Genomic DNA, 11,844 nt, shown 5'->3' with positions numbered 1-11,844 from the left:
AGTGAGATGGATGAGAAGCTCGTCGGAAAATCATTCCAAGAGTCTGTTTCGAATACGGCGGGGCAGCCATAGCTCCAGGCGCCCAGGCGGGATGGAGTATGTGGCGACGTGAGGATGAAAAGGAATAGCATGGAAAGGAAAGAGCGAGCGAGAGACATTCAGATGCATGTCCATGCACCGTAAACGATGAATCGCGGCTGTATTCCCACCAACCCCCCCCAACCCCAACCCCAAATGTCTTCCTGTACATGCTTACATGAGGTCCTAATGACCCAAGCAGATGTCTGTTCTGTCAGAGGACTGAGTCTTGACCTGGTAGTTCAGACTCAGGGCTTTCATAGCCTACTGGTGTGTTAACAGCAACCATGAGATCAGTGAGCACAAGTTCTGATACTGTGTATCCTCCTGAAAACCAACCCATAGACTTGTGTCCTCTGTAGGTGACATGTGTTTTTCATGCATACCCTCTTACTCTTTTGAGCTATTCTGTTAATTTGTATTGGTTACCAGGAGGGTATGATAGTGGCCCAGACAGGCCTAAATACTCTCCATCTCTAGATTATGGTCGGGCAATTATGTCACTGTGCTGACAGGGTTTGAATGAGGACTACAACAGAATGTAAACGTGACCAGCTTATGGACATAAACCTGCCAAATCTCTTGGTTCTTGTAGATTCAGCAGAGCCTGTGATGCTGATTAAGTGAACAAATGAGATAAATAGGTAACCCTCATGAGCTTTAGCTGAGACCGATTTTCTGATTAGAAGTGGCAAAATTCCACCCCGAAAATGATCCTATGAGGGGTGTTTCATGCCTGGATGACACGCAAGACTTCTTAACACCCCAACACCCTTTACAATTTTTTTGGAAATAAAAGATTTCCTGGAAAGAACATGGAAAGAACACACCCTTAAAAGTAACTACTGGTATGCTTTTCAAGTGTTCAGCAATATCAAAGATCACCTGTGATCAATTATTGTCCACAGTATCAGTGCAGTTCTTATGCAGCCCATCCAAAACAGTGTTACTAAACTTTGATTTCACGCACATATTTCAGGAACTATGGTGTAAGACAGCTGCAGCAGCAGCGCACCAGCCTGAGAATTACACGCCTGTGCTTCCCTTCATAGCTACTGAAGTGGGAAAAGTAAAGAAATAAGTTCTCTGTTGCTGTGGAAAAGTCATTTTGAAAACTCATGAAGCACCATACCAAACAGTCGTCTTCTGTCATACGAGTGAAAGGTCAGCATGTGTGGTGCGCTGTGGTGTGCGTATGGGACATGTGAGGTACAAAGTGGTCAAGGCCTGCTCTTCTTTCACTTAATCAACACCTTCTCACTTACAACCCCCAAAACCCAGGGCCCTGCAACAGACATATGGTCATTTTTCTTGCTCTGCTTGACATATTTTCAGTACATTCAGGTTAGGAAAATATACCTACAGAATTGATGAGGATTTAATTAAGGCACCTTAGAACGGAGAACAGCCTTTCATTTCCATTTAATTCTACTGAAACTTTGGTTCTGCTCAGGTTCAGGTTTACTCTCCTGGTCGCCATGCTGAGAGGAAATGAGAAGCTGAACACCAGAGATCCATATATGAGGATGGAAATGAAAGGGGGAGGGAGGGGGAGAGAGAGAGAGAGAGAGAGAGGGAGGGAGAGAGAGCGAGAGAAAGAGAGAGAGAGGGAGGGAGAGAGATAGAGCGAGAGAAAGAGTGAGGGATAGCGAGAGAGAGAGAGAGAGAGAACAAAACGAATCAGGGAAGAGAGATGGAGATGCCCACTTCCTTTGCCCTCAAGCCGAGCCATTCTTCCCCAGGGGACAGGGGCCCCTAAAATGTATTATTTGTTCCCCTCCAGTTAAGGAAATACTTTCTCAATGGTCTCTCTGTTTTGTATATTTGTACAGTCTCTATTCTTTTCTGTGATTCAATTCCCCCCTCTTTTCCCCCTTGTTTATTTGCTGTATAAATACTAGTTTTGTCCTAGGCCTCCAGACACACCATTGAGGAACTTTTAAAAAATGACTCTTCTCTTCACAGAGGACATTGTTTATTTAGCCAGTCGCTCAGGTTGGGGATAAAAGCCGGGTTGGGGCGACCTATCCGCGGGTGAAAGCTGAATTGAATCATACAAGGAGGCCTGTTAGCCATTACCTCAATGGCTTAATCGAATTCTTCAGTCCCCAAAAACAAGTAGATATGTTGGCCGATAGAGCTCGTTAAAATGGTCTCAGATATCGCCGTGTGTCAGCCGTGCCTGGTGGGAGGACTAGGGCTCTACATTTCCGAACGTTAAATCTAATAGGACTTTTTAATGAGACCGAGGACAAGTGGTTCGCATCAGGATTCAGTTTTTTACAGGCAGTACTCGAATTGCAAATCGAAATCAGATCAAAGTGGGATTTCCACCCTCCGTATGTCTCTTATATCTGTGCAATGCCACCGGGGAAGGCAGGTCTGTTCGCTCCCTGCTCAGAGGGTCCATGATTGGAATCACATGCATGAGGGCTTTGATGCCTGCTTGAAATGAGCAACGTCAAGATAAAGCCTCGCTTTTTTTCCCTTTGTTGTTCCACGGGCGTGAACGTATTCTCCGCCCTCTCTCCTCCTATTCAAATACTCATCAAGGGCAGCAAGATTAAAAGGCCAGCTATGTCGGCGACCAATGACCTGTTCCGACCCGCTTTGAGGCTTTGATGACTTTGCCTCCCCGCCAAAAATCAAAATTGCCCTGGTCTGGAGATGAGGGGGTGGAGGGGCAGTGAGCTGCGGAGTGGTATAAGGGTGGGAGCGGGGGTGTTTGGCCATCCCCCAGTCTCCCAAAAAGTCTGGCCCATGCTCCAGGGGTTAACAGCTATTACACTCGGCCGTCAAAGGCAAACAGAGAGGCCAAGGCTCCTGCATAACAGCGGCACAGTGACACATGCTTAAGCTCTTTAATCAACATTAATAAGACATTATATCAGTGATTCGGCAAACCACAGGGCAGACATTTCCATTTCAATGAGGGGCTTCTCGGTCAAGATGAAGAGTAGCTTTTCACAGACACACACACACACACACACAAATATATGAAAATGCAAATGTGTTCGTAATTGTTGCCTGTGCAAAAGGGATTTTAACTTGTTTTTTCCATGTCAAGCCATTAGTGCCATCAATGAACTAATGTATTATTCTTTTTTCTCAATTTGGGATAATCTTCGGAATGGCAAAACAAATAAGCGGGGGAATAAATTAGGGGAGCGAGGGAGACAGAGAAACACAAACGTAGGGAGAAAGACAAACTGAGACACAGACAGAATGTAGACAAGCTAGAGGAGAGAGGGGGAGGAGGGGAGACAAGAGGACGGGGAGGAGGAGAATAACAGAGGGAGGGAGAGAGAACTCAACCCCTCTGCCCATAAATCTTGCCAAGTGCTAGACCTGACCTCTGGGCCTCCCTGCACCTCAGAAGGACTCGGCTTCCTCCTCTGTTCCCCATGGCAAACTGACTGAGAGGGCCAGATATCAAGCATCGGCCCTGTGGACTTGCCCTGAAGGATATGGGAATCTATAAGTGTGTGAGTGAGTGTGTGTGAGTGTGTGAGTGTGTGAGTGTGTGTGTGTGTGTGTGTGTGTGTGTGTGTGTGTGTGTGTGTGTGTGTGTGTGTGTGTGTGTTGTGTGTGTGTGTGTGTGTGTGTGTGTGTGTGTATGTGTTGGCGGGGTTTCAGAGACAGCCACAGAGGTGAGGTTAGAGCACTGGGAGGGGGGGGGGGGGGGTTGGGGTTGGGGGAGTGCATAAGTCACAAAGGTCTGGCCGCTGGGCAGGCTGGCTTTCTGTGAGGCGCTGAGAATGATTGAGCGCCTGCCTGCTGGAGAACATAAGAAACCCCACAGACATGGCCGCTTCCTCCTCCTCCGGCCGCCCTGCTTCACGTCCACACAATAAAAACAGTCACTTCAGCAGCCCAACAACCCCCGACCACCACCACCACCCACCCCCACACACACACAGACCCCTGCCCCGACGTCACGTTTAGATTAAACAGGAGTTCACTGGCTAAGGTGGTGGGGGAAGCTGCATGGAGGATAATCTTATCTGATCCTTTATTAGCGGCCTTTTTCATCTCGACCTCATGGCTAACAAGCCTTTGATAACCACATTCATTGCGGCGAGAGTAGCTCAGAAGGAGGTTAACCGTGAAAACGGAGGCATGTAAGGCGGCAGTTAGCCATTGCTTAACATGGAGGGGGCAGAGCTGAGAGGTTTTTAAGCGCTGATTGCTCAGGGTGGTGGAAGGACATGGCGGTTCATCTGAGGCACCAAGAGCGTCTTACTAGAAACTGGGACAGGAGGAGAAATGGGTGCCAGCCACAACGGGGACTGATTTATCAGCTTAAGGCAGTGATTCAGTTCAATGGAGCCCATTTGAATCACTCAGATCAGGCTCGACTGCAGTCTGCACAGAGGTGTTCTCTAAATAGAACTTGCTAAAAGGCGTCTAGTACAGTAGGTGATGTTAATCTTCAAAACAAAGTTGGGAATCTGTTTTGGTATTTATCATATGACCTACACAATGAGCTTCAGTGATCCTCTGATTTCAATGATTTTCACCATGAAGCACATGCAGTGCAATTACATACAAAGTTAAACCTCTTAGGCGGAGATTAAATGAAGGACAAACACGTAAGAACTTTATCAAGCAAAACGCCCTGGTTTAATCAAATTCTTCTTTTTCTTTTTTTTTACACCAAGCACACACAAGCAAACAAACAGTGTGACAGAAACACTATTACACACAAATAACACCACACTAGCAGGACCATCACAGACTTTACTGTGTGTGTGTGTCTGGTGTATCTAGGTGTGCATGCACGTGCACGAGCATGTGTGTGTGCGTGTGTGTATGTATGTGTGACAAAGAAGCTAAAGAATGTAACTGACTAGTTGTTATGGCTGGTGTGTGATCTGTAACCCGGAGGCCATGTTATCTGAGGGCGAGAGCCGCTGACTAGCTGTTGGACAGTGCGGAGGTCAAGGGTTAAGAGCGTGTAATCAGGCTGGGCTTGAGTGAGGGGTGATGAGTGTCAGGGGGTGGACGACACCACCAAACCACACACAGAGGAGCACGTGTGTGAGACAGAGGCGACTGAATGTTTAGGTGTGTGTTTATACGTGTGTGTGTGTGTTTCGGAGATGACGTGATGGCGTGTGTGTATGTGAAATGGCTTGTGTGTATGTGGAACAGCATGTGTGTCCTGTGTCCTGTGCATGTGACAAGGTGTGCGTGAAAGTATGTGTATGGTGAAAGTGTTTGTGTGTGTGTATGTGTGTGTGTGTGTGTGTGTGTGTGTGTGTGTGTGTGTGTGTGTGTGTGTGTGTGTGTGTGTGTGTGTGTGCATACAGGGCTGAGAGCCAAGTGAGAGCCCATCAGTGACAGCACTCCAAACACTGGGGCGTGGGCCGCAGACAGACAATCCACTGACAGACCTCTGATCCCTCCCAGATCCCCTGTGTGTCTACACACACAGAACCCCAGCCTCTGATTCCACACAATACACACACACACAGAGACACACATGCAGAGACACACACACACACAGAGACACACATGCAGAGACACACATGCAGAGACACACACACACAGACACACACACTTACATTCCCACCCACATATAGCACAATCTGCTCACAGGGCACGGGGTTACCTGACAGTGACCTGTTATCAATGGCCCAGTGTGGGGCTTCCAGATGCCATTTATCTGTCAGGACGCTTCGACATCTGGCCAAATGGTTTTGCTTGTGTGTGTGTGTGTGTGTGTGTGTGTGTGTGTGTGTGTGTGTGTGTGTGTGTGTGTGTGTGTGTGTGTGTGTGTGTGTGTGTGTGTGTGTGTGTGTGTGTGTGTGTGTTTGTGTGTGTGTGTGTGTGTGTGTGTGTGTGTGTGTTAGTGGGCTTTGTTTTAGTGATGATCACATTAATGGCTGCAGTATGTCTGGCTTTTTTATTGATGTCCATGTTCTTTTCGTCTGCGTCCACGGAAGAGTGTCTCCTACCCCCCGACTGTCTCTTCCTCCCCCCTTGTCCCACCTCTCCTCCGTCAGGGCCTCGCTCCTCCCTCGTTCCACCATCCGTTTACAGGCAGTACAAGCGCTCCTCTTCGTCCTCCACCAGGCCCCTGGGAGAGACAGAACCGGAGAGGTGAGCAGGGAGGAGCAGGAGGAGGAAAAGGAGGAAGAGACAGAGACAGAAACATCAACAGAAATGAGAGAGAGACAAAACACTGCCCTCAATCTCAGCTGTATCCCAGAGAGGCACTTCAGGTCGGGAGGCACAGAGGTAGCAAATAACCATGCTGAGTCTAGGGCTAAGAGATGCTCTTTCTTAAGGGAAAGAATATCTGCAAGCATCTGGTGTGTGTGTGTGTGTGTGTGTGTGTGTGTGTGTGTGTGTGTAAGGGTGTTTGTGTGTGTGTGAGTAAGGGGGTGTATGTGTGTGTATGGGATGTGTCTGTGTGTGTGTGTGGGGTGTGTGTGTGTGTGTGTGTGTGTGTGTGTGTGTGTAGGTGTGAAAGGGTGTGAGAGATATATAAGAGATGTGCGTGTGTGTGAGTCTCAGTGGCCTGGTGCCACGCCATCATTAGGCTCTGTGGTGCAGACAGTCCTCCAAGCCCTCCAAGACAGTAAACAACCCCGCCGTTCATTCCTTATTCATGGTTTTAATCACGGATGGCAAAGCAACAGTAATCTGCTAAAAGAGAAAGAAAAAAGTGTGTGTGTGTGTGTGTGTGTGTGTGTGTGTGTGTGTGTGTGTGTGTGTGTGTGTGAATGTATGTGTGTGCCTGTCAGGTGGGGGTGTGGGGAGTAAAAGTAGTTCCAGACTGTCTGCGCCGGAGCGTGACTTTGAAAACAGGCTGTTCAGGGACGATGCATTGGAGAACGCGACAGAGCAAATCTGCCTGTGAGGTCAGAAGGGTTGACAGTGAGCAACCTGGTGTTGCCGTGGTTTCTTTAGAATACTGGCATGCACAAAAACATTAAATGGAATAAACAAACAGGCAGACAGGATGGGACGACAGGTAAACAACAAAACTAGATAAAAGAAAAAAAACAGAACTGGGCCATTCTGTGTCTTTACCTCTGCCCCTGTAGCTAAACTGGTAGAGACAGACACCAGCACAGCCGAGGTCATGCATATAAAAAAAACTAAACTAAATAAAGACAAATGCAACAGAAACGAACCAACTCCTCACAGGAGTTAACTGTCAAGCTTCCATGGCCAGACCTTGACTGAAGGAAGGCAGCAATAGGGGTTAGCTGTGAGGTCATAGCGGAGCCGGAAGTCCTATTCTTTCCCAGCTCCCTCGGCGGGGGCTCAGAGAGACGCTGTGGCATCCCAGCGCCTGCACATCCATTTTAATGAAGCATTGTTTGGGGCGCGGAGGCGCGGGGGAGGAGGTGGGGGGGGACAGCGGACGAGGGGCTTCCTGTGTGCGGCCAACTGCCTCCGCTGGGCCTTCCCGGCGAGTGCCGGTCGTCTGCGGAGGCCGTCTGAGTGTATAGGTATGAGGAGGGGGGTGGGGGGTTTGGGGGGAGGTCTGGAAGGGCCCACGTGCGTCACTTTGCATACCAGCCTGGCAGATGGCGAACGTCCCCCAAACACAAGGAGGTAAATGACATAAGCAAAGCGATGTCTTCAAGGGCACAGGAAATGACTTCATGGTTTCTCTGACTGCTGAGAATAGACCAAAAAAAAACAAAACCAGGATCTGTTTCCTATCTTGACCCCAGCTGGCCTCAGAGGGTTAGAGACTTTATTCTTAGGAATGTCTTAATCTCTATGGAGGGGGGAGTGGGGATTACCCTTTCCAACACACACAGACACAAACACAAGCACACACACACATGCGCGATTGTACACACGCACGTACACACGGACGCACGGACGCACACACACACGTGCGAACACACACACACACACACACACACACACATACACGCACCTCACAGCAGGTCAACACTTTCTGACTCACACACACACCAGGGCAGGACTGGTCCTGTTTTGATATCTGTCTGCTCATTTTTAGCCTCATACACACTGCCAGGTCGTGGGAGTGATGAGTGGATGTATGAACAGGAGCTAATCCCTTAATTTACACACATGTTTTTGCACAGGTGAAGGAGTCATTCAGTACCTCAATCTCAAAATGGCTGCAATAAGATCTGTAACCATAGCAACGTTGCTGCGTCTTAGCTGTTCCCTACAATCATTGCAGAAGCCTGGTGTCAGTGTAAATCGTCAGTGTTGTCAGAGATTTTTTAGGGAGTCAAAGCTGAATTTTATCAGCACGAGAGTAGCTCATACGCTTCTTGTTTTATGTATGTACAGGAGGAAGGAGTCACTCCATAGCCCAATCACTCAATGGTTGGACTAGAGCCTGCAACCAGAGCACTGTTAGTGCATCTCAGCTGCACCGGAGACATCTTACTCTGTTTCCAGTGGCAAACCACCAATTGTGAAGTTCTCTACAGACTTGCATTGTTGTATCATATATTACATACATCTGTGTATTCATATTTTATGTGTGCTACACATCACAATTGGGACTAGGTTTTATGTACAGCAATTTGCAAGACTTGTTAAAGGACATGTCCTAAGGCACAGTGTTCATTTCAAACATTTGGGCTGCACTGAACGCATGTAACTTTGATGATCTATGGTACTTCAGAAAGGAGAAGTGACTGAACTCGTTTCGACTGTGGCTGACCACTTTATACCACTGCACAGCTACTCTACAGAGCTGTTTATAGGCTACTGACCCCTCCATGGCATACCTGTAGGCAGCGATTTCAATGTCCAGGGCCATCTTCTGACTCAGGAGTTCTTCATAGTCACTGCAGTGCTCCCTCATCTGAGCCTCAAGGTCATCCTGCGAGTCCTTCAGGTCCGCCACACAGTTCTGAGAAGACAGGGGCAGATAGGTGACAAACTAACCCAGCATGCACACCCCAAAGTGGGACAGACTTGGAAAGGTCGGAGTGGGTAAGTGGTAGGTGTGGAGCTTCTTAATACTCACCTCCAGGTCTTCAATCTCCTGCAGGTAAGCCTCTTTCCTGGCCTCGATCTCTGCCTCCAGCTCCTCATTCTGCCTCTCCAGTTCAGCAAGCTCCTTCCGCAGCTCAGCAATCTACAAACAAACATGAATTGAGTATATGACCTAAATACATGGAACACAGAAAACATACACAGAGACAGGGACTCACATCTAACAATGCATCAAACGATGACTATGACTACGCAGGAGAATGTTCTCCTCTAAAAGAATATTAGTTTTTTTCCTGTATATATATGTATATATATATACAAACACACACACACACAGAAAAACACACACACACACACACAAACACACACACACACACACACACACACACACACACACACACACACACACACACACACACAGTCACACACACACACACACACACACACACACACACACACACACACACAAATACACACACACACACACACACACACAGTCACTCACACCACAAAGCCACCCCAAACATAGCAGTATGTGGACAGGAGGACAGTCCTCCTTTATGACAGGCACAAACAGTAAGAGTGTGCAGCTGCGGTGTGCAGTACACCCCTGCTGTGAGTAATTGCAGCAATCACCCAGCTTAAACAAGAGTGTGGCAGAGACGGATGGCGACGGCGGGCTCTGTTTGTCTTTCAGGTAGATCACAGGAGCCTCTCTCTGCAGCTTCATTAGCCGGGTGATGATGGCATCCAGGCCTGAGCCCGTTACCCATAACCACACGTGACTGACTGCAAATCTTTGCGCCTCAGTGATGGACATCCTACTGAAGGCTGCAGATCAGGGGCGGAGTGGCCATCGGGAGGACCGGGATTTTTCCCGGTAGGCCGGTCGGCCAATAATCTATCGAGAAGCAGCCTGCAGACCGGCCTTCGCAGCCGTCGTGTCAAATTCATGAGCGTCCCATCGAGATTACATGTACGTCAAATCATGGTCCCGTGAAAATCTCTAAATTCTCTGAGAGTTATGCAGTTCAGCAGTCAAACCACTATTTATAGCACTATTTGTCTCTGTACATCACACCTATGGTGTGTGTCAAAATCACTCCCATTAATCCAACCTTCTGATTTTTGTTTAGCCTCCTATATTGATGTAATTCTTTTTTATTCAGACGCTCCATTAGGCTACTTTCATGACCACAAATATAAATTGGCCAGCGATTTAATTCGTTTTTTTTGTTGAATGTAGAATGGTCAGAGCAAATTGCCTCATGGGAAATGCGTATCGTTGTGCCTTTATCAAGTGAACCTAGGGAGATAAATTAGCGGCTATCAGGGAGAGAGAGCAGGTGAAGTGGACCTGATTGAGGGACATAAGAGAAAGGAGAAAGGAGGGGGCAAAAAGGCCAGACTGAAAAAGAGGCGGATGCTGGAGGAAAGTGCATCAAATTGTACAAGAATTACGGATTTATTCAACCAGCCGTCAACTAAATGCGAGTGAGTTGACAGGACACATTGTTGCGAATTAGCATAACATTTGAGCCAATATGGGACGCGATTTGTTCCGTATTTCCATAAATGTACATATACAAATACACTGTCACTGTCACTGTCATGTCTGTCACCCACACATCAACACTTAATCTAACAATAATGATCAAAAGCCGCCCGTTTGTTTGTGTAGTTGATATGGGAGGTGGAGGGGATGCGGGTTGGGCCAGTTTTGGGCACGTTGTGGGCCGGTGGTGGGCCGGTGCAGTCAGAATTGTCCCGCTGGATTTTTGTGTCCCACTCCGCCCCTGCTGCAGATGTTGCATTTCTATATAACATGAAATGTCTGTGTCTATAAGAAGCTATCTGTACTGCTGTCGGATCCAGTTATGATAAAGGAGGTCCGCTCTAGTCTATTTTTCTGATGTATAATTTGTCAAATGTGTGTTATTTCTTCGTCATGACATGATGATATACTGTCAGCTCTCGGTGAAACTGATACACTGCTGATATTCACTTAGTGACAGGTGAGATCAAGCCAGTGGGAAGAAATGATTAGTGATGTCTGGGTCTTCTCTGGTGTGATTAGTCATGTCTGGACAGGTAGGCAGGGCAAGTGAAGCATCAGGAAGGGTAGAATCTAGTGATGTTGTCACACCAATAACACAGGGCCCACACAAGATGGCTTCACTGTGGACTTGGTTTGTTTAGCTAGGCGATGTCACAGTGAGAATCTAGATTACAGCATCCATCACTGACTAAGAGTTAAAATGAAGGATGGGGAAAGATAGCAAAATGGAGGTAGAGAGCAAGGGAGGAAAAAGAAGAAGTGGATGTACAGGGAGGAAAGGCAACGTCGGGTAGTGAGAGGTGGGTGCCAAGAATGTAGTCAGAAATATCTAGAGGTTGGGACTGTCAGAGTTGAAGACAAAATAACGACAGGCAGAGAAAGAAGGAGCGATAGGGAGAAAGAGAGAGAGGGGCAGAGAGGGGAGAGGGGAAGACGCAGAGCAGATCTGGGCTGTCCATCAGTGGTGCTCGCGTGCTGCACATTAGGAAAGGGGATCTGGTGTTATGAAAGTGCCGCTGCGGTTTGCGGAGGAGCTGTTTATTTAAAGAGGAGGGGCACGACCACAGCCACCATAATTAGAACCAAACCACTCCCATCTGTTATTGGAAATGGAGAGGTGTCAGCTGTGGTCAAGCGATGATTCCCTCCTCATAAAGAATGTAAACTCAGGTCACGCTTTTTTTTTTCCTCCACCCCTAATAGTTTTAGAGGTTTTCTCATAAAACGGGTTATTGGCGAACCTCTTTGTCCGTGTCAGC

The 11,844-nt window shown here is 47.7% G+C and overlaps 1 protein-coding gene across 1 annotated transcript in view; it reads right to left on the bottom strand.

Moving 5' to 3' along the window:
- Nucleotides 1–6,117: 6,117 nt before the first annotated feature.
- Nucleotides 6,118–11,844, bottom strand: part of vimr2 (vimentin-related 2) — a gene marked incomplete at both ends in the record, with an annotated part of 15,108 nt that continues 9,381 nt past the window's right edge. Inside the window, 3 exons of the mRNA XM_080840841.1 lie at nt 6,118–6,160; nt 8,817–8,941; nt 9,059–9,169. Coding sequence (XP_080696967.1) covers nt 6,118–6,160; nt 8,817–8,941; nt 9,059–9,169 — 279 coding nt within the window. The remainder of the gene's footprint in view (nt 6,161–8,816; nt 8,942–9,058; nt 9,170–11,844) is intronic.

This window comes from Sprattus sprattus (genome assembly GCF_963457725.1).
Source record: "Sprattus sprattus genome assembly, chromosome: 6".
NCBI classification, from domain to species: Eukaryota; Metazoa; Chordata; class Actinopteri; order Clupeiformes; family Clupeidae; genus Sprattus; species Sprattus sprattus.
The sequence above is the reverse complement of the archived record's forward strand: the minus strand, read 5'-3'. Positions and strand labels throughout refer to the sequence as shown.